This window comes from Saccostrea echinata, unplaced genomic scaffold (assembly GCF_033153115.1).
Source record: "Saccostrea echinata isolate AGI-Se365-2 ecotype Australia unplaced genomic scaffold, CSIRO_AGI_Sech_v1 ptg000054l, whole genome shotgun sequence".
Lineage (NCBI taxonomy): Eukaryota > Metazoa > Mollusca > Bivalvia > Ostreida > Ostreidae > Saccostrea > Saccostrea echinata.
Window position 1 is genome coordinate 26,538,411 of NW_026889803.1, and position 23,259 is coordinate 26,561,669.

General features: G+C 33.8%; 2 protein-coding genes across 2 annotated transcripts in view; both read right to left on the reverse strand.

Moving 5' to 3' along the window:
• Positions 1-727: 727 nt before the first annotated feature.
• LOC133206190 (uncharacterized) lies at positions 728-4,848 on the reverse strand. Its single transcript, XM_061342125.1, has 3 exons — positions 4,753-4,848; positions 2,060-2,133; positions 728-1,959 (listed from the first exon to the last, which is right to left on the reverse strand). Exons 1-3 carry the CDS (start codon positions 4,824-4,826, stop codon positions 866-868), a joined length of 1,242 nt encoding a protein of 413 aa, XP_061198109.1. The 5' UTR covers positions 4,827-4,848; the 3' UTR covers positions 728-865.
• A 6,042-nt stretch (positions 4,849-10,890) lies between these two features.
• Positions 10,891-23,259, reverse strand: part of LOC133172352 (ecdysteroid-phosphate phosphatase-like) — a 31,247-nt gene continuing 18,878 nt past the window's right edge. Inside the window, exons 10-12 of the mRNA XM_061307220.1 lie at positions 18,380-18,472; positions 17,480-17,719; positions 10,891-17,112 (exon numbers count right to left, since the gene is read on the reverse strand). Coding sequence (XP_061163204.1) covers positions 16,868-17,112; positions 17,480-17,719; positions 18,380-18,472 — 578 coding nt within the window. The 3' untranslated portion in view covers positions 10,891-16,867. The remainder of the gene's footprint in view (positions 17,113-17,479; positions 17,720-18,379; positions 18,473-23,259) is intronic.

A 23,259-nucleotide genomic window follows, 5' to 3' on the forward strand; every position in this document is an offset into this window, starting at 1 on the left:
TCCAACAATCCTTCTTTTCCTTGTATTTCATTGAAACCTATTCACAACGTCTTTTAAAACGTATCTTGCGGAAAAACACAGAGTGAAACACAAACAGACAGCTAGACAGACAGACAGAGCGAAACATAGACGGAGCAAAACATAGACAGACAGTGAATCACAAAAAGACAGAGCAAAACAAAGACAGCAAAACACAGACAGAGCGAAACACAGACTGTTAGACAGAGCGAAACACAGACAGACAGCGAAACACAGACAGGGTGAAACACAGATAGAGCGAAACACAGACTGTGAGACAGAGCGAAACACAGACAGAGCGAAACACAAATAGAGCGAAACACAGACTGTGAGACAGAGCGAAACACAGACAGACAGCGAAACACAGACAGAGCGAAACACAGATAGAGCGAAACACAGACTGTGAGACAGAGCGAAACACGGAGCGAAACACAGATAGAGCGAAACACAGACTGTGAGACAGAGCAAAACACAGATAGACAGCGAAACACAGATAGAGCGAAACACAGACTGTGAGACAGAGCGAAACACAGAAAGATAGACATTTAAACACAGACAGACAGAGCAAAACACAGAAGTCAATGTGAACATTACATGGGAAGTGGTCATATTTACTGTATACAATATCTAAGCATTATCATATATTTATCTTCGCTGAAACTCTCTCATTTTTAAGTCAAATGAAAAAATGTCAGGAAAAGCGATGAGAAATATTTCAATGGGATGCTACATTCCTTTTCTACATCAAAAAATAGCAAAGACAAATACAATTTAAGCAATTCTATAGACATATTTACTGCTCTAAATCAATTGTTAATACCACATTACACAAAAAAGACTAAGACTTTCAGTTTGAATTTGACTTTCCGTTTGCCTCTCTGCCTCTTTGTTTGTCGCCATGTTTGTCGATATCGTACAAATGACCTTTGACCCTTCTGAGATACTTCAGCAGTCCTCTAACCTCTCCAGTAACTAGCTTCTTTTGATCCTCCACTGCTTTTCTTTCCTTTAATATTTTCCTGCCATCGTTGTCTTCCTTTATTTTTCCTCTCCGGTCTTTTGTTAACGGTTTTGCTGTATCCCCAGATGGCTTACCTTTTCCATTCTGATTCTTATGACCCTGATAGTTTTCTTTTCCGTTCCCGGGTCCTTTCTGTTTCCTTTGAGAATTCTGGAGGATGTTATTAACTTCTTTATTCTTCCAGTGTTTCTTGTCTTTTTTGTTGTTGCTTTTGCTTGAGTGCGGCTCCACGTGACCATGAATCGTTTTTAGACCATTTTCAGTAGGGAGCGGGGTTTTCCCCTTTATATTACTCTTTTTTTTCGAATTCTTCTCTAAGCCAGCTCGATTGTTTTTCTCATTTTTCTGCTTACAACGAATTTTCAGTTTCTTTTTTTCATACATACATTTACGATATATTTGCATGCACGTAGGGTACCTTTTGGTCTTGCCACATGTCGCCCGGGCGAGCATTTTATTTTTATCTGTTCTATACCGATTCTTCATTTTCTTTCTCCCACGTATATTTTTCTTATTATAAGTCTTCTGACCCTTTTGTTTACTATCCTTCTTTTTTGAGCCTCCTTGCGGATGTAATTTCTTCGGGTTGTTATGAACGGCGCCGCCTTTTTGGGGTTTCTTTATTTTTGGGTTGCTTTTACGTCTATCATTATGTTGTTTCTTTTCCGTGGCTTTGGGTTTTCCCTTTTCCGGTGCTTTACTTGTACGAACACTAGTATTTGTCGTTACAATGCTCTGTGTTGTGGGTTTTACAGTGGCCGTGATATTGGTCTGAGTTGTATTTGGAGAGGTGATTGGTTTCTGCTGAGGTGGTGGTTTACCGGAAGAACCGCCATTGTTTCTTTTGTTTAAATCGGACAACTCTCCAATGTCGTCCTCGAGCTCGGACAACAAATTTTTGAAGGGCTCCTCCACGTCTTCTGTTAGTGATAAAAATGCACAGATTAGAACATGTTTGTAACAGAAATCGTTTCATGCTAAAATTATATAGGTAAAACAGAACTTTTTTTTCAAACCCACCATCTTTTTGTTCTTTGAAGTTTCTCTTCTCCTCAGATCTTATTTCATCTAAGAGACCGGCGTCGTAGTCATTGCTGCAACAAAGTAAGTGAGAAAATGAAACGAGGAATGTTAAAAATTGGAGGAAACTAGAAATGGTTGTTTGCTAAATTAAAATTTTCATTAAGATTTCGTATAAAGGTAAGAATATTTCGGAAACAAAAATTTTAAAACCATAATTTTTTTATTTTTAAAATCTCTTTTTTAATAAGTTGACGCCCGGAATGCATCTTTTTATAGTCTAAGAAAATTGTTTCTTTTTGTATAGTTTAAGGAAATTCGTGTTCATGTTCTTTTGCGAGATAAACTGATGTAATGTGCTTCTTTTTTAGTCACCTGAGTCACTCAGTTTCGAGTTATATAGTGAACTAATTTCGACCAATTTTGGCATATAGCATAAATAGGCAAAGGGGTACTAGAATGATAACTTTCATGGTCCCTGCTCCCCTTGGGCCTAAGGGGTGGGACTAAAAACCATCAAAATTACTGCTATCTTTTAAAAAGTTGACGTCTCTATATGAGTGAAAAATTTCGAACGGGACGTAAAACAACATACAATCAATCAATCAGTCCAACTGTTGGCATGATTGTAATAAGCATTGAGCCCTTTATGAAATTGTAAAATTCATGGCCCCAGGGTCAGGGTGTCTGGAATTGGGGTGGGGCTCAAATAATTATACAGTGAAAATGCACAAATTCTTTAAAAATCTTCTTCTCTCCCCCTGCATATTTAGCAGATAAACTAAATAAAGTCTGCATGGTTATGATGAGTAAGGACGCCTCTTTCAAAAGTGACCCCCGGGTCAAGAGGGGTGGGGTGGGGCTCTGTTGATTATGTAGTGAAAATGCATTTATTCTTTGAAAATCTTCTTTTCTGATCCTGGGTATTAAGCAAACAAACTACATGTAAATATATAGTTATGATGAGCAAGGGTTCATCTTCCAAAATCGTGAATTTCAGGGCCCCTTGGTCAGGTGTTTTGGTGTTAGGGTGGGCTCTATTTTTCTATTTTTATATATTGATTATATAGTGAAAATGCATTTATTCTTTGATAACCTTTTTCTCTTCTGCTCCTTGTGTTAAGCAAATAAACTAAATGCATAGTTGTTGCTAGCAAGGGTATTTCTTCCACAATTGTAAAATTCGTACGTGGCCCCAGGGTCAGGGGTTCTGATGTTGGGGTGGTCTATTGATTATATAGTGAAAGTGCATTAGGGTTTTCTTTGAAAATCTTCTTCGCTGCTCCTGGGTATTAAGCAAACAGAGTAAGCACACTGTACATAATTATGATGAGTTACAGTGCCTTTTCCAAAATTATGAATTTCGTGACCCCTGGGTCAGGGGTTCTGGTTTTAGGGCAGGACGCTATCAATATAGTGAAATGCATTAATTCTTTTAAAATCTTCTTCTCTACTCCTGGGTATTTAGTAAATAAACTATGTGCATGGTTATTATGAGCAAGGTTGCCTCTTCCAAAATTGTGAATTTCATGGCTCCTCGGTCAGGGATTCCGGTGGTAGGACAGGGCTCTATAGATCAGATATTGAAAATGCTTAAATTATCTAAATATCTTCTCTGCCCCTGGGAATTTAGCAGACAAATTAGTTGCATAGTTATGATGAGCAAGGATGCATCTTCCAAAATTATGAATTTCATTTTTAGTCTACTGAGAGAAGTTATTCCCCTTTGCTATTCACCTGTGATAATTAATCACTGTAGATAATGTAACTGAAAACTCAATTGAATGAGAGAATTGTACAAGAATTTTGATAATTTATAATACAATAAGTACTTTCATAATTTTTAATGGTCGGATAGGGTTGCATTTTGTTTGTTATGTTTGTTTGTTGTTTAACGTTCCTCTAGAGAATTTTTCACTCATATGGAGATGCCACCATTTACCGACGGAGGGCTACAAATTTATACATATACTCGGTACTCAGGGTCATTGAGCAGTGAGGGATCTTTTTCGGACCAACACCTACTGCGACACGGGACCTCGGTTTATACGGTTTCACCCAAAGGACCGGTCTACATGTCCCGCAGTGGATTCGAACCCGCGACGTAAGGATCAAGTGGTTGCGTCTCCATATGAGTGAATAATCCTCGAGAGGGACGTTAAACAACAACAACAAAAAAAAAAAACCCAGACAAATTGGAATCAAACAAAAACTGTAGAGAAATATTTCAAAAGACTTTCAAAGAAATTTCTATTTTTGCAACTATGGCAACACTGTTCGTGTAGTGCGTATGACCGAAATTGGACTTCAATGAGATTATCATATAAAGAAAATTCTGTTTTAAGTAACCTAGACACTGCCAAAATATCACCAAATCATGCCCTAACAAGTCTACTTGTGCATAATATTCTACCAAGTCTTATTGAACTCGTGCCAAAACTGTAGTGAGAAGTAGTGTTTTGAAACATTGATTCTGACAGAGACGAACTTCAACTTCAACGTGGATATTCGCAAAAATCCAATAAGGACATTTACTAGCGAGGACTGTGTACTTGAACTATGAACGACGGTCACCTTACCATCTAACTTCCGTTTCAGATTTGGACTTAGCCTTTAGGACTACTATAAATGTATCATGACGGGTGTTTGACCAGTAGAGCTAAAAACAATTATACTAAAATGTTTATACTTACTAATCGTTATTATCTGCCAAAATCAAGCAAACACAAAGGAAAATGGACAAGATGAACAAATATGCACGCCTCATATCTCACATCGTAAACATTACTTTTCCCCTACGTCATAAACTATGACGTCATTTTTGGAAATGAATTCTCGGGAGTTTTCGGTGACCATACAGTCCTGAAGCGACTGAGTACTGAGTTGACCATGTAGATCTGTAGAAAAAAAGGCAAAATAGGGCTTATATTCCTCGTTGCTAGTGTCGGTAGATATAAGAAAATTACCATCAAGGTTAATTCATAAGTGGGAATGAATCTTAAAGGGGGACGGGGCATATAATTAGGGCCGAACGTAAAATACTACGTGTTTTAGATGATTAAAATTTATACCCTACTAATACCCCACTTCTTTAAAGAAGTTTATAACTCGTTAGAATTACTAAATCATGCCTACAAAAGGAAAAAAGAGTATTTTTTAATTGCTGTGCCTAATTCACCTAACACTCGTTTATCGTTCTTGGGGGAAAAGTATTGTGTCTGATAAGGTTCCATGCAGGACAATTTCATTTTCGTACAAGATGATCTGACGATTTCAAATAAACTATGAAGATGTTAAAAAACGGTAAAAGTTTCTCAAATGGAGGTTATTAGTATGTGGGGAGTGGGTTGGAGGTGCACAGTTGATTTGCCTGATAAACTTTATACATCCGTATTCATAACTCAAAACAAGAGGCCAACAGGCTGGTGCATTCATGAATCCTCTTTCTCTTCAGGACTGAAAAGATGAAGACTACAAACAGTGATCGATCTTAAAAAAAATCTACAAACAATACACATCTGTGAACAGGGCATAAAACACGGACCCCGGGAAATTCCAGAGGTGGGATCAGGTGCCTAGGAGGAGTAAGCATCCCCTGTCGACCAGTCACACCCGCTCTGAGCCATTTGTATTGATCAGATAGACGGAACATTCCGTAGTCAAATTAAGTATAAAAACAAAGGCCTGACAATAGGTATAAATAAAAAGTCGGCCAACATACGACCCAGTGATAGGTTATAGTTGCTAACAATTAAGGTCATTATAAAGACCATAGAATTTACGAAATGCTGGCTTTATAAGAGGTTTTGAAATACCGGTACCTGTAATATCAATTATCTGTCAGTAGTCTGCCTCGGTTTTAAAATTGATCATACTCAGAGAATGTTCTTGAGTATTGAATAAGTTAGGAGACGTGAACACCATTGCAGGTGATAACGGAATATTACTACATAAATAAGGAAAGCTGAAGTCATCTGAAAAAATGAATGTGGGAATAATATCCCTTACTATGATCTGCAACTCCATCCAGGTTTTCCATTATGTTTCTTCAACTGTACAGTATATTATTGGTATTTAATGCCAAGTTAGATAGCCTTGTTTATATAAATTATATATATTATAGTATGACAATCGAATTAAAATCAGATCCTTTGATCCGCTCACAGATCCGATTTTAATCAGATTTTTCTATACATGGAATCTGAATCTTCGTCTTATCCTGACTTCAGGAGCACAGATATAGTATAAATGAGAGTCTGATTTCTTGCAAATAGATTTGCAAAATTACAGCCCATTTCTTGTTTCAAAAATAATTTTTATAGGAATTTTAAGTACATTCATATCTTTACAAACATTAACTTTTATAATAGTCTTATAATTTGATTCTGAGGTCCACGACTTTCACCAGGGTTATTGAACATATTGTTTGACGACTGTATCCTTTTGACCATTTTTTATTGTTCCTTGGGAAAGGGCAAGTCCATACGTTTGAACAAATTAATATTATAAGTTTTTTTTTAAGACATGCTGCGCTGTGCTTAGTTTTGGATAAAAGTAAAAAGATATTTCGGCAAAATCATTTAATTACAAGTCTATCATGCATGTACATTCGCAATCAAATCCAATACAAATAGTCAATCCCGGTAGATTTGAATTTTTAAGACAGCACAGAAATCTCTAATAACACGTGACTGCTTGGAAGTAGCATGCAGTGATGTGAGATCTTTTTTTCTGGACTTCTCTCAGTTCTGCTTCGCTCGCTCCCAGTTCTTGTAACGTCTCCTCTACAACGACCATCAACCTCGACAACATATTGTTGGCTATCTCCTGCCACTGGGAACTAACGTGTCTGGACCTCTACAAGAAATATAAATGATCATGGTACTGTAACTTAAAATAGATTACTAGTGTGAATTTTTTTTCTTCCAAAAAACAGTATTTATCGTGTAAATAAAACCAAATTCGAAGATGGACTTCCAAAAAGATATATCTGCAATAAGAATTTTGTCGATTTGTAAAGAAGGTTAAATCTTCGTTATCAGGGCCTGAAGATTTTAATTGTAGTACGTACATGTATACTTTCAATATACTTTCATGTGGATTAGTTGAATCTGATTATACTTTCATTTGGATTAGTTGAATCTGATTATACTTTCATGCGGATTAGTTGAATCTGATTATACTTTCATGCGGATTAGTTGAATCTGATTCGTCGAAGAACACTGAACTGAACCCTCTGAATGATGAAACCACGACTTCCAGCGTGATAGAACGTAGCAACAGTCAACATTGCTAGACAGCAGATGATGTTCCGAAAAATATTGACTGTGCAGAATTTATGTGCGCACGGTTCATATCTGTTTCAATATGTTCATTGTTTCAGATCATTAGAATCTATCTTTAATGAAAATAAGGAACATTATAGATTTTACAGTAATAATTACTTTCCTGGAAGAAGGTTACAAAATTTTAAATGAATTCTCGATTTACAAAGAATGCTGTAATCCCTCATTCCACCCCTTTTCTCTAGTCGAGGTGGAAAATGATTATAACTTGCTAATTTAAGGAACCTTCGTACTGTCAATATTGAGAGCTGTCATGTCAATTTTTAATATCCTTTCGAAATCATCTATTATATTTTACTCATAGTTCTAATAAAACACAGTTGTACGTGCATGCATATAGTGCCACAGAAATGTAATACATGTATATGCCTTTTGAGAATATAATCTTCAAAATGTCCTACGGTATACGTTTAAAATTAAGGAACAGTGACTTCGCATAAAAGGAAATACGCTGTGGTTAATAAAATAAAATACATGTACCCGTAACAGTAATATTTACAGTATTTGCATATTTATAATAACTACTCATAACGAGGATTAAGCTGAGGTAAAAAGACATGTCTACAAGATATCTGACCACAGTTATATATTTTGGAAAATATTGTCATCGCCCACACTTTTGTTAGAAGAGAGACAACTCTATCTCGTTTGTCCACGAAAGCAAAAAAAAAAAAAAAAAAAAAAAAAAAATCTCTGATGAGACTGTAGCTCTACTGGTTTGTACTGATAATAAAGAGAAAAGTAGCACTTGGACTCGAAACTTTTTAACAGAAATAAATAGAATAATGATCCTTGGATAAGTCTCTTTTTGTGGCAAGATTAACTGCAATCAAACTAAAACTGTTGGAGAAGCCTTCTGAAATAATTTTCAGAAATTTTTATTTTAGTAACCATGGCAACACCATACATTGAAAACAAAAACTGATAAAAAGAATTATATAGCTTAGTGCAATCTATTTCTGTGCCAAGTCATACTGAAATCAAACCAAAACTGTCGGAGGAGTAACGTTTTGAAAGAATTTCACAGAAATTTCTATTTTTAGTTACCAGGGCAATACGTACCGTTTATCGAAATCAAAAACCAATAAAGAGAATTATGTATCTTAGCGTAGTCTACTTGTGTGCCAAGTTATACTGAAATCAGACCAAAACTGTTGGAGGAGTTTACAGACAGACAGCTGGACAATTTACAGACAGACAGCTGGACGGACGGATGGACACCTTACTATCGCATAAGCTCTTCCGGTCTCCGACTAGTAGAGCTAAAGGGGGGGGGGGCAAAAACTTCACTGTATACAGTTATACTGAAAGAAAAATAAATATTGCATGTATTTCCCAGTCTTTATTATGAGAGTACTCACGTGCTTGAATCCAAAATACATGTATTCTAATAAATGAGGAATACATTTTTGAAAAAAGTTAGTCTTGTGTATGGAAAAAAGTTGACACATATACAGTGTACTCGTACGAGTAGCTACACAAAATTTATTGAATCGCTCGTACATCTTCAATGTCATTTTTTTGGTTCTTTTTTCCTCTCCAGAACAACTTAGTATGACCTAAAATTTGTAACACATTTTTTCCCAAAACAACTTGGTATAACCTTAAATTTTTTAGCATAAACATTTTTTATATATAATAAAACAATATGAGTAAATCTTACCTTCTGTAAGCCTTGGTGCTTTTCTACTTGAGATCCACTAACTGGATGACCAGACGCGATACTGCCAGACATTACAGCAAACACAAAAATCGTCAAAAACGTCATTCTGTCCAGTCCAAAATTAAAATAAAGTCCTAACACTTTCACAATCTCTTATAAACGATATTTCCGTTCTTATTAGCTCTGGATGAAACACCAAATAAGTGCATTTGATTAAACAAGTGTTCTGTTCTCCACTGGGAAACGAATTGGTGCGCAATCAAGATTTCAAGAGAGTTTTTTGGACATTCGGCCTACAGCAAATACGATTCCTCTACATTTCACACATTTCAAGTTAATAATCCGCCGTCTTTTTCCTAATATGATTGACTTTTCTCATGAATGGCCAATTTGCTAATGAATTGAAAAAGGCTAAAATTAATTTCAGACAGAAAAAAACTTCTTGTAGCATATCTTTTCCAGTATCACTCTGATTTCATGAATGAATGAAGAATTTATAAACGGAAAAAATTAATTAGTGATCGAACAAAAAAACAAACAAGTCTGGGGTGCTGGAATTTTTAGGCAATCGTGGGATACCAACAGTGTTTATAGACATGCAGTGATAATACTGTTAATAATTTATATTACTCTGTGTATAAATTAATATTATTCTGTGTATAATCGAAATTGGCCATGAATATGAACTTTTTGTCTCAATTTTCAACGGAGAAAAACTATCCCGGTTCAAAATTCAGCGTTGAAAATTAAATCTAGGGTCAATTTTAAACCCGAGTCAATAATCAATGTTACACCAGGACATGTAGTGTTTGTCATGTCCGTCTTTCCGTCCGTCACACCGTTTGCCTTTAGGTCAGTTTCAAAGAAATTATTCGAGATATTTCTATCAAGCTTTATACGCTGATACATACTGATGAGAGCTATTTAACTGCATCAACATTTTTTGACCTAGACCATTCCTTTGACCTTGACCTCACTTTTCTTAAAGTTTTCTTTAGCTCAATTTTAAACAAAAAGAAACTATTCAAGATATTTTTATCAACCTTCATATGCTGTCATATCGATGAGAGCTATTCAACTGCATCAACATTTTTTTTTTACCTTGACCTTTCCTTTGACCTTACTTTTCTTAAATTTGTGTTTAGCTAAGAAATTAATCAAGAAATTTTTATCAGTCATACATTTTAGTGATTACTATTGAACTTCTTGTCTTAACATAAGTTTCAACAAAATTAATCAAGATATTTTTTCTCAATCTTCATATGCTGATACATTTTAGTGATTGCTATGGACTTTTTGTCTTGACATACATGTATATACTGATAGATATTGGTGAGAATTATTCAACTGTGTCCAATATGTATGACCTTTAATTTTCTTAATTTTGCCTTTAGCTCAATTTAAAGAAACTATCTGAGATATTTTTTATGTAAGCTTATGGACTGATACAGAATTTGGTGAAAATTTATCAACCATGTCCATTTCTTTTTACCTTGACCTCCCCCATGACCTTTGACTTTACTATTCATTTTGTATAAAACTCACTTTTAAAGAAACTGTTCAAAATATTTTCATCAAACTGCATACACTAATGCAGATTTTCATGTTGCATTACTAATAAACCCTGGATGGGACATTCACGTCCTATGGACATATTTTTAGTTTAGATACATAAATTACTTACTGTAATAGTTTTATTTCAATGAACCGAATGCTTTTTCATGAGCTAATAATTTGTTTGAGGGGGGGGGGGGGGGGTTCCAAATTGCTTCATAAGCTCAAATCAAGATGACTTTCTCAAAAAATTGATTCAACATTTCCAGTAAACTATACAACGTTTTATTGTCAAATTACATTATGTGAGACCAGCTTCAATGATCTGTTACTATATAGTACAATGTTACAACATTAGTTATTGCACATGTACATGTACATTCACATGTACTGACATGTTACCTGTAAAGGGAAGACAGCTTGATTATTCAGGGGAAATTATCTACATGTATATGATAAAGTAAAAGTAAAATTAATCATTGAACATCAAGTGGAAAAAAAAATATGCAAACAGGGGAAAATAACATAATTATTCCATATTATTTCTATGTCTCTGATTTGTCAAAAACGCAAAACATAGTCTTCAACATGGACTTGTCACCAACACAAAAAAGAGTCTTCAACATGGACTTGTCCATATCAAATACAATGTCAATTCTTAAAATGCTGAGATTTTAAACTTTACAATAACATAGAGTGCCTTGCACTTCATTTTGTTCATGACTAGAAAATAGTATCACTAAATTAATTACACTAAGAAGTTGGGAGTTCTATATGTAGAACAATTCAGGGTTCTGCAGTTTGAGCATTATTCTCTATAGCTATATCATATATATCAATCATATATATCAATCTAGGATTAAAAGTGTGAATGTTGACAGATTTTGACCCATTGAGACTGAAACACAAAAACAGTCCCCATTTGAAACTTTTTCTCATAAAATTCTAATTCCTGACAATTTAATCTGAGACCCCCCCCCCTTTTTCACCTCCTACATCTTAAAAAAAATCACTAAATATCACTTGAAATAATTCTTTTAAACAGCTTAAATTAAAGTTACAGAAGCAGAAAATACTCTATATGTGAGTACATTTCATTGTGGCTTACCTATGTTTTAATGTAAAGCCAACCCTTAAAATATATTGCAGCTACTAAAGTGCATATTTAATAAGCACCCTATGATTTTGTATTTCCAAGGTCCCAAAGAACTTACTTGGATAAACATGCCAATCTATAACATACAAAGTCAATACTGTTGGCTTGAGTTATCAAATCACACAAAATCAAAGCTTTTGATTGCTTGAGTTAAATGTTAAAAAAAAACAAGAGGCCCATGGGCCTTGAATCCCTCTTCTGATAAACTGTGCAACCTATCACTTCTATTTGAACCCTCGAAGTATCCTGTATATTTAGATAAACCCTTGAAATTCCAATTCACACTCTGAGAACCCAAGATGATTCTAAGCCAATTAGTACCTGAGAGTTGGTCATGGTGACCCACTTATCACTTGTCATTGTCTGAGGACCCATCAACTAAGTTTGATGATTCTAAGCCAATTAATACCTAAAATATTTTCTAAAATTATAATCATAAAATTTTATAAGTAGGTCAAAGTGACCTACTTTTCAATTGTTGTACTCCAAGGACCCAAGATGCATCAATTGACAAAGTTTGATTTTAAGCCAATTAGTACCTGAAATATTTAATTAAAGCCATAAATTTTCAAAAGTAGGTCACGGTGACCTACTTTTCAGTTGCTGTACTCCGAGGACCAAAGATACATCGACTGACAAAGTTTGATGATTCTAAGCCAATAAGTACCGAAAATATTTAATTGAAGCCATAAATTTTCAAAAGTAGGTCACAGTGACCTACTTTTCAGTCAATCTACTCCGAGGACCAAAGATGCATCAACTGACAAATTTTGACAATTCTAAGCCAAATAATTCCTGAAAATATTAAATACAGCCATAAAATTTCAAAAGTAGGTCACCATGACCTACTTTTCAGTTGTCGTTCTCCAAGGACCCAAGATGCATCAACTGACAAAGTTTGATGATTCTAAGCCAAAAAGTACCCAAAATATTTAATTAAAGCCATAAATTTTTAAAAGTAGGTCACCGTGACTTACTTTTCAGTTGTTGTACTCCGAGGACCCAAGACGCATCAACTGACAAAGTTTAATGATTCTAAGCCAATTAATACCCAAAATATTTAATTAAAGCCATAAATTTTCAAAAGTAGGTCACCATGACCTACTTTTCAGTTGTTGCACTCCGAGGACCCAAGACACATGAACTGACAAAGTTTTATGATTCTAAGCCAATTAGTACCCAAAATATTTAATTAAAGCCATAAATTTTTGCAAGTAGGTCATGGTGACCTACTTTTTAGTCGACCTACTCCGAAGACCCAAAAGTCATCAACTGACAAAGTTTGATGATTCAAAGCCAATTAGTACCCCATATATTTAATTAAAGCCATAAATTTCAAAAGTAGGTCACTGTGACCTACTTTTTAGTCGACCTACTCCGAAGACCCAAGATGCATCAACTGACAAAGTTTGATGATTCTAAGCCAATTAGTACCTGAAATATTTAATTATAGTCATATAAATTGAAAAAAATGTCCAAATTATGCTTCTAAAACGCTTTGAAATCAAATGCCTGCAAAAGTTCAAAAAGTAGGTCACTGTGACCTACTTTTTAATAAATATCTTTTATGGCCCCAAGATGCATCATCTTACAAGATTTAATAATTCTAAACCTCTCGGTATTCGAATTATTGACCTTAATTGTTTTGAGAAAGATAAGCCATAAAATTCAAAAAATAGGTCAAGGTGACCTACTTTTTAGTTGACATACTTCGAGGACCTAAGATACATAAACTGACAAAGTTTGATGATCATAGGCCTTAAATTGTTCAAAATATGCCTCTAAATCATTTTGAAAAAGAATAGCCGCAAAATTTAAAAAGTAGGTCACCATGACCTACTTTTGAGTCAACATGATATGAGGTCCTTAGATGCATCAACTGACAAGATTTGATGATCCTAGTCCTTATAGTAAGCAAAATATCAACATTTTAATAAAATGTAATTTTTGGTCAACTTTGAAGTGACCTTGAGACCATGCCCTTTGCCCCAGGGTAAATCCCCGTGCAAATTTTAATCTACAGCATATCCTCATCCTTTTGTGTAAGTTTGGTGATAATCTGCCCAGTGGTTCTTGAGAAGAAGATTTTTTAGCAACCAGTACTTTTGTTTCTATTTTCCTAATTATCTCCCCTTGTTAAAGGGTCACAACCCCAGTTTTAGTACAAAAGGGAGCCCTTGGGCCAAGGATACCTTGTGACAAATTTGACAATAATTGGCCAAGGGGTTCTTGAGTTATGGCCCATATTCTAAAAAGTTTACGCGCACCGCACACCGCACAAATGGCCATAGCATTAGCTCTTTGAGCCTTTGGCTCAGAAGAGCTAAAAAAAGAATGACATGAAATCATGTACTTCATCTTCAGTGACTGAGATATAGAAATTGAACTTAGAAAACTAAAAAAAAAACCCATCTCATGAATACAAGAGTTTAAATCAATTGGTTAAGAACAATTAATTCTCAAATGCTGAAAAAATACCAGTTCTTAACTTACATTTAGCATTATTCCTAGTTTTGTGCACTTGGTGCTTTCCTTAGCACATAAATTCTTAATCGCCACTTGGTAATTAATCAGCACTAATTTATATGAAATATACAGGTGTTTAAAATGTACCTTCTTTTTGCCCCATGAGGGCCCTTAATTGGTAAATAAACAATTGAATTGAAAAAATTGAATTGAATTGAATTGTTTAAAGAATCATATCAACATTAATTCATGTTTGCTCCAAAGTTTATGCTAAATTTTTGAAAGCATGTCAAATAATTTAAAACTTGTAAATAAAAACAGACATATTCAGAGCTAAAAAGTTCCTATGCTGAAAATTATGACAATTCAAATCAGATACCTTGGTAAAAATTATGCTAGGCCAAATGTAAAAGCAAACTTCTCTACAAAATTTTGAGAGAAAAAAATAAAGAAAAAAATCACAACAGTACCAAAAATAAAATATCTTCCTAGAGCAAATGAAAGGCCATAGGCCAGTATAAGATCAATGTAGCCCCTGTTATAGAGCTTAATAACCCCATAGGTTCTTACACTTCCAATCCAAAGCATGAAACCAATACCCTCAATACCAAAGGAATATAATTCATCAGTTCTGTTAGAGGGGTTACTGTCCATCATGAAAATCATGAAAACAGTTTTTTGTATGCTAAATAAAATTACATGTACCAATAACTGCAAAAATGGGGGGAAAAAATCATGTCATGGCTTTACTTTACCCTAGGAGGTTCAGGATTGTGAAGTTTTGAATATTTCATATTCTTCCTAAGGGATATTACCTTTATAAAAACTGCTTAAAATAGTTTCAAAAGTTTCTGGAATAAAGCCTACTATTTTGAACACTTTATAATAAGGGCACAGAGGAGGGACACTCATTAATGTCACCTTAAGAAATTGGGTGACCCTTAAATTTTAATGATTTTTCATTTGTATATACAAGGATATCAACTGAGCATGTTTTCATCATGGCACGAAAGTCTGGCTGATGTAGAGACAAAATAGTGATCAAAAGTTCTTATAAAAGCATAGCAAAGTGTTATATTAATTAAAATTGAAAAGTATTTTTAAAAAAAATATGCAATGTAAAATAAAAAAATTGCTTAAAATACAAAATTATATGTCCCATTAAAACAAAGCAAAATGAATTAAAAATTCAATATTTGTGAAGGGTGAATATCGGAAATGGTTGAGAGTATTCTGCGATGAGAGGGTGAGTTGTTTTGGCTTTTTTGATGAGCGGTGGGGTTACCCAACTATCAATGATACAGTATAAAAAGAAATAAAATTTGTCTATATACATCAACAACAATTATCAACTTAACAAAGATCTAAATGACACCAACAAGGAAAAACACAGCAAAAAATAAAAATCATCACATCAAAGGACAACAAATACGGATCGATGTCACTTATCAGCAATGAAGAAAATTTTAAACATGCAACAGCCATCTGAGAAAAGATGACATATATAAATCTATGAAAATGCTAAACAGTAGCTCATTTTCAAGAACACCTTTGAATTCATCTTAAGTACTACTTATATAAATAAATCTCATATTTCTGGAATATTAAAAAAAAAATATCTTTTTGACAAAAATAAAAATATAGTATTGGTACATTTACTTCATAAATACTTTTGAAAATTGGTCATTGCTGAAAAAAATCAGCAGAACATCACTCTTTAAGGTGGATCATTCCTCTTCTAAGAGAGATAACTTTACATCAGCAAAATAAAAGTTTTTGTTTTTAAAAAAAAGCACTGCATAAAGAAATCAAATACAATAATGTATGAAAGACACAATTTCTAAAATTGAATGTTGTGTGATGCATTAAAAAGAATACGGCCACACTGGAGTAACCTAACTTTTAAGATCATCTGAGCCTAAGATCAAGGGAGCTTCTCTGATCAATCCTTGTTAATTATCTGAGTAGCTGTCTGTCTGTTGTCTGTTTGTTAACTTTTCCCATTTTCTACATCTCCAGAACAAATAAGCTAATTTCAACCAAAATCATTCTTTGTTCAAGAAGACTTAAGTTTGTTCAATTGAGCTGCCATTCTCCACTTTGAAGGGGATATAAATGACACAGTGTCATTTTAAAACCTTTTCAACAACAATCAGTGTTTTTTTTTCAAATGATTCAACAGCAATTAAAACTTAGAGCTACCTTACATACAACAAGACAATGAGTAGTAAATTTATATTAACTGACTGAAAACTGCTGAAATCACTAGTTTTAAAGGAAAGGAACACATAACTGGATTTTTTTTGTCTTTCTTTCTTTTATCTTATTATTATTTTATTCTTTTACATATTCATTTCCATTTGAAGTGAAATGCAATTCAGGTAAGCACTGTGGCTCAAGGGCCTCATTTTGTAACATTCTGTAAAATTCATTAATCATAAAAACATTTTTGTTTCTTCAAACCTGCTGAAGAGATTTTTTAAAAATTTGTTAGTGTAGGTAAAATTACATATAATAGAGTTTTGTTATACTATTCACAGGTATAAAATAATGGCTTCCTTTGCATTATGTAGCTAAATGTTAGCTATTGGCACAAACAATTCCTTTGAATTCTGAAATGAATGTCATCCATTCAGAATATCTCTAACATTCTGTACAATATTGCGTCCGTGAGATAGGGGTAAGGTGGGTGGATCAATAAATTTCCACTTCCTTGTGATCACATCCTCCTCGATTGCACACATGGCCACATACGGCACCTTCGGGAGGAACTCTCTGTATGACATGGTGGTCCGTGGAGTCTGCCCAGTGATGACTCGTGTGCATAAATCCAAAGTACCAGAATGACCGATGAACAAAATATTGCCTCCTAAATTTGCATAGAAAAGAAATGTTTTATAATTCAAATGCAATCTTCTTTTGTTCTTTAAAATGATTACATTCTTTCTTTCAAAATATGATTGGTTTCAGCACACATTTTATCTATCACATCTGAAGAAGATTCTATTTTCACTGTTTTGAAACTCTAACATTTTTAATTTAAAAAAAAAATTTGCCAGCCAAAGAAAAAAGAACTACAAATCATTACATATCAGTGTCTACCTGTATTTGTCTTTGCTAGCCAAGAGTTTCTGATCCACTACTCTCCTCACAAATAGTTTGTGAGGGGTGTACATGTAGCAGAAGCAAAGATGTCCTGTATTTAATCTTTCAGTTTGAGTACAAGGTTTCTTTACCTTTGCTTTCATACAGTTTAAGTATTTGCCTGGAGGTTTCTGTGGATCGAGCATACAGATTACTGATCGATTCCCCATCTTCCAGCTTGTCCCTGGGTACCTGGGGGAGGTACGAGGTTTCAATAGGGTAACCCTGCTTGGCCAAATCCTCAGGAGAAATCCACCTGGGTACAACATTTGTGTGACCTGTCCACTCAAACAAACCTGGTTCTATCTTTATTTTGTTTTGGAGTTTTAGTACTGTAAAATGTAAGTGCCAGAATTTTAAAAAACATTGTTAAAATGCACAGCACACTGACAATATATATTGTGCATATAAATGTGTTCCTAAGTAAATGTAAATAAAAACTAGAGGTACTGTGAGAACTGAACTCACAAAATGATACCCCTGTTGCTAAATGAGTATTATGGCAAAGCCATGTTTTTCTATGGGAAAGCCCAAATATCTTTCTGATTGAAATGCAAAATAGTAGGTGCACAATGACACTGTGTAAAAAAGATTCTGTGAAAGTTTCATTCAATTGCATTCAGTGATGTAAAAGGAGATGCGGATAAGAGATGGGTACCCCCAGTATCATAGAAAGAATGGCAGTGCCCATGTTTTGCTATAGGAAACACCAAATACCTTGAAATACATTTCAATTGAAATGTAAAACAGAAGTTGCACAATGGCACTACTGGTACATGTATGTAATTAAGTTTCTGTGAAAGTTTCATTAAAGTTTTAAATTTATTATTAATTCATTGTAATGGGCAGACAGACAGTCACCCCATCACTATATACCAACCCCCAACCCCCCCTTTTCAATTGAGGGTATAATTAACACTAGCTGCCTTTAAATATCTTATGTTGGATAGTATTGGGAAAATTGTGACTATCAAAACAATATCATTACCAACCTTGATAAATTTCAGTTGCTGTTTGAACACATCGTAAAGAAGGAGATGAATACACTGCTGATATTGTTATTCTATTTTCTGTCAGCGTGTCGGCTGTAAAATAATCAAAACATTGGTTAGAAACAAACTTATAAATACACATGTATAACTATTATGTAAAGTAAATCAGTACGCAAAGTAAATCAGCCAGGATAATATCTACAAACTCCTTCAAGGTTTTTACATTTTCCAATGTCTTTGTCTGAGATAAAAATACAAATAAAGAAAAACATGTAGCTTTATATCTTCATAAAGTCATTTGCTCATTACTTGACAGAACTGCCTGTTTGCTGTGTGTGGCTAATTATAATACACTAGGCAGGACTTGCAGACCTAGATTTCTAATTATTTAAATAAAAATACAAAAAATATATCTCTCTTTTCAAAATTGAATAAAGGATCAGATAAAAATGTAAAAATAGGAATATTTTTAAAACCCTGTGTTTTTTGGTTTTGAGATGATGATCAAACAGTTTGCTCATGTGATAATTTTATGTATATATAAACGCCTATGGCATTTATGCAAAATATCATGCGACCTAACTTATTGATCACATCATAACCCCCCCCCCCCAAAAAAAAAACTCTGGGGTTTATTAATACAGTGGTCCGAAGTCTGGGACCTAAAGTTTATGGGGCGGACTAGCCTCTAACAGTCTGTCGCATCAGTAGTATCAAGTAGAAAAAAAAAATGTTTGAAAAGTATAAAAATTTAAAAGAAAATCAAAAGCATGTACTTTCATTTCTTCTTAAAATCTGGTTCAAAAAGTGCACTTTGAGCACCAGTTTACTATAGAGTACATGTCACATGACCATAACGTTTGAGTGTTAATAAAATATGAAAAAAGTTTAAAACTTCAGTTTGATAGCATAAGGTTGATACATATGTGAGATGTTATGAGTCTGCAAAAATTTTATTTCAGTTTCATTTTATTTTTTAATTAGCCAATGGACTAGTGAATTAATGTTATGCACTAGACTAGTGAATTTCATAAGCTTAGTAGTCCTTGGACCAGTGAATGTTAAGGGGAAATTGAAACCCCTGAAAACTAAACAGTTATTCCTTAAAATATGCATTTACGCTATTTCATAAAACAATTATGAACTCTTTTCGTGGTGAATATGGTAATTGAAATTCACCTGAAAAATATCAATATTGACATTTTTCTGGTGAATATCAAATATTCTCTATCAAAAGAAACCCTAATTGTGTAGTATTTTCTATGACAATATTTGTAAATGAAATGCCAAAATTAGTATTTTTCTATGACATTAATATTTGTAAATGAAATGCCAAAATTAGATTATCCCTAAAAATTACTATTATTTGATATAATAATCAGAACAACAAAAAGTTAACAAACTTCAAAAAAATGAAGTGAGCATTAAGCACAGGTTAGCTAAAAATTGGAAGAAAAATGTCATAATTACCGATATTTTATTTATTACTAACCCCACCCTTAAGACTTTTAAGACTGGAAATAATCTACATAAAGATGACAAAGTATATAAAAATGCACTACATTTCAATGACATTTATTTATCTACAAGAGACACAAATTCCATACCATTACAAATGCAAATTATTTATGATTTTTTTTTTATTTAGCACAAGCCTTTTCAAGATTACTTTGTATTCTATTGCAGGAGTTTTTAAATTCATATATCTTTGTTATGCACCAACAGTCACCAACTGAAGACACATGTTCTACTTAAATACCCTTCTAGACCAGTAAAAAGAAAAAACCTGACAAATGCTAATACAGGTATGTTGTCACGTTCATGACCAGAGCACACAAATAACACTTCAATTCTGGTTGGTAAAACAGTCACCATAGCAGTCTAGCTAGAGTCAGGTAAATATCAATTAGTATATCGTTCAAAAACCTTTGAAAATTTGATATTTTTAGATTTATGTTTTAATCTACATGTATTTGTTTCATGAAAGATTGCGAAAAGATTATATTATTGTAAAATCTTTGTTTATATACTAGGCCCTGCAATATTTTTTTTGTATATCTAGAGACAAAATTCAAAGACTACCAATAGGTAAAAAAGAAAATTTCTGTTGCAAAATGTAGCTTTTATCCAAATTATCCACAAGCAAATCTACTGATATTGGTAATTAACATTTTCTAGGCATTTCCCACTTCAAAGTCTTGCTTTGTACAGTAAATAATCTCTCTGTTATTTTAATGGATTCGTATTCTAAAATGTATTTCTTCATTTCTGTTTATTAATAAGCAAAATTCTAATTTTCTCTTTATTTCAGAGCCCCAAATTCCCATCATGGACAGACATAATTGTGGCCACAAGGACCCCCATATTCGGGCCCAGGAGTTGATACTATGTGACCTGTGTAAGGCTAAAATGGTACAGGTTTACTGTGATACATGTCATATCAAACTGTGCAATGCCTGTATTGGTGAACACATAGCATCTGATGAATCCAAGAAAATACATGAAATTGTGCGATATATATTTCGAAAATCAATTCTACTTTACCATCGATGTACCTTTCATGAAAGAGAACATTGTGAAATATGCGGTAACCAATCAGAAGCTAGATCCTTTCCTCAAGACAGGCAGCTGCTTGCAAATATCACCAATACTATAAACACTGAGCATAGAATATGCCTATATAATGTGACTTGTCTGAGTGATGATGAAATCTGGACATGCGGATATGAAAGCACCATGACCCTCCACAGTATCAGTCGGGGATCACAACTGAAGTCAATTACAACAAAATCAGGGAGCATCTCCACTGACATAGCAGTAACAAAAGATGGCCATCTTGTTTATACTGATCCTAGTGACAAAACTGTGAACATTATGAAGAATGAAGGGATTAAGATTTTGATCACATTAAAGAAATGGAGACCCTGCAATATCTGCAGTACCTCTACAGGTGACCTCCTGGTTGTCATGAACAGTGATGATAACAAACATTCAAAGGTTGACAAGCAGTCAAGGGTTGTCCGTTACTCTGGCTCCACAAAGAAACAAATCATTCAGTCTGATGATAAGGGTCATCCTCTCTATTCACATGTTACCACTACTAAATGTATCATTGAGAACAAGAATCAGGATATCTGTGTGGCTGATGAAGGAGCTAAAGCAGTAGTGGTGGTCAATCACGCTGGGAGACTGAGGTTCAGGTACACTGGACATACTCCTACCCCAAGGAACAAATTTGATCCTAGAGGAATCACAACAGACAGTCAGAGTCACATCCTTGTAGCTGATATGCACAGTCATTGTGTCCACATTCTAGATAAGGATGGGCAGCTCCTCCATTACATAGACTGTGGACTGAGCAATCCCTGGGGATTGTGTATAGATACAAATGACAATTTGTTTGTTGCCCAATGGAGAAATAAAGACATAAAGAAAATCAATTATTTCCAGGGAAATTGAACACAGGACTGTAATGAAATATAACATTGTATGAAAATGTTCCTGGACGTGAAATTGGCTATCATGTTTAAATTGGGGGACAAAAATAACTATCTTGGTATATCTATTGTAAGTTGTTTGGGTAAATTATTTACAAGTGTTCTTAATAATAGGATATTAGAAGGGATACATTTCTCTGATATACTGACTGATGCAAAGTTCAGGTTTTGCATCCATTTTACACATGCTACAGTTAAAAATAAATCAAGAAATTAATTCTTTTAATAGACAATTTCCCAATCATAAATCTAACTGCTCGAATAGTTAACGACTGTCGATCTCCATGTACGACATCCAGCTCTAGACTTTTTAGTTATTATTTTTCTATGTCTTCTAAACGATTCTTCCATGGGATAACTAATCCATCCATCTATGAACCTCTTCTACTGATGTATAAACCAGTGTTTGATACATGTATTTGTGTCATTCCCTCATCCCCAGCTCTTTTCCCATATGAACAGGGGTCATACCCCACTCCATACAGAACTGAGTGATAATTTGGTGTGCCGCATTATTGCCCAACGTTGCTGTTTTTGACATTATCTAAATAATAGTGTTTGTGCATATAACATATTTTTATTATTCATAAAGTCAGAGTATTTATATTTTACACACGAGTACTCTAGATCATACAGTTTCTATTGTTGTAATTTTGCATTATATTTCCATATAGCCTGATAATAAAGAAAACATAGCTGTCAATGCAATTTTTGAAAGTCAAGAAAATGCAGTCTGCCGACCATCAATATTTTTTTTATAACACCCTTTAAATTTTGTTTCTTAATGCATATAACATTACAACCTAATATATTATTTAGCCAAAATGACGAAAATATCATTTCCCAACATGGTGCCAAAAATGAATAATTTTGGTCAGGTAGTTTATGAAACATTTAAAAAATTCGTGTTTTTCTGGGACAACCCTCATACATGTAGCACTTCAAAACAACTTTTAGATATGTTTCAAAGCAAAATATAATAAATATAGAGAGTATATCAAACTCTCTTCAAAGGGTTATTTATAATGACATTTAATTGACAAATTCTGCTTACAATTATATTTAACAAAACCTATTGACCTAAAAATAAAAATGATTATATTCTAACAAAATTTAGGTAATCTAAAGTGTATGTTGAATAGGTGTAACCTTCATGATAAAGGGGATTTCAATTCATGTTAAAATGTCCTTTGTATAATGCCTACGAAAGAATATTTAGTGTTTTTAAATTAATCAAATTGCTAGTACCAATAATGTTAAAGATCTTTTAAATTTGGACAATTTTTTTGAATGCTGCCACATTGTTTAGAAAAAATAATATTGATGTATAACTCTATTTCCATTTATGTATTTTTATATTCACTTTCCCTATGTAATTTTTTT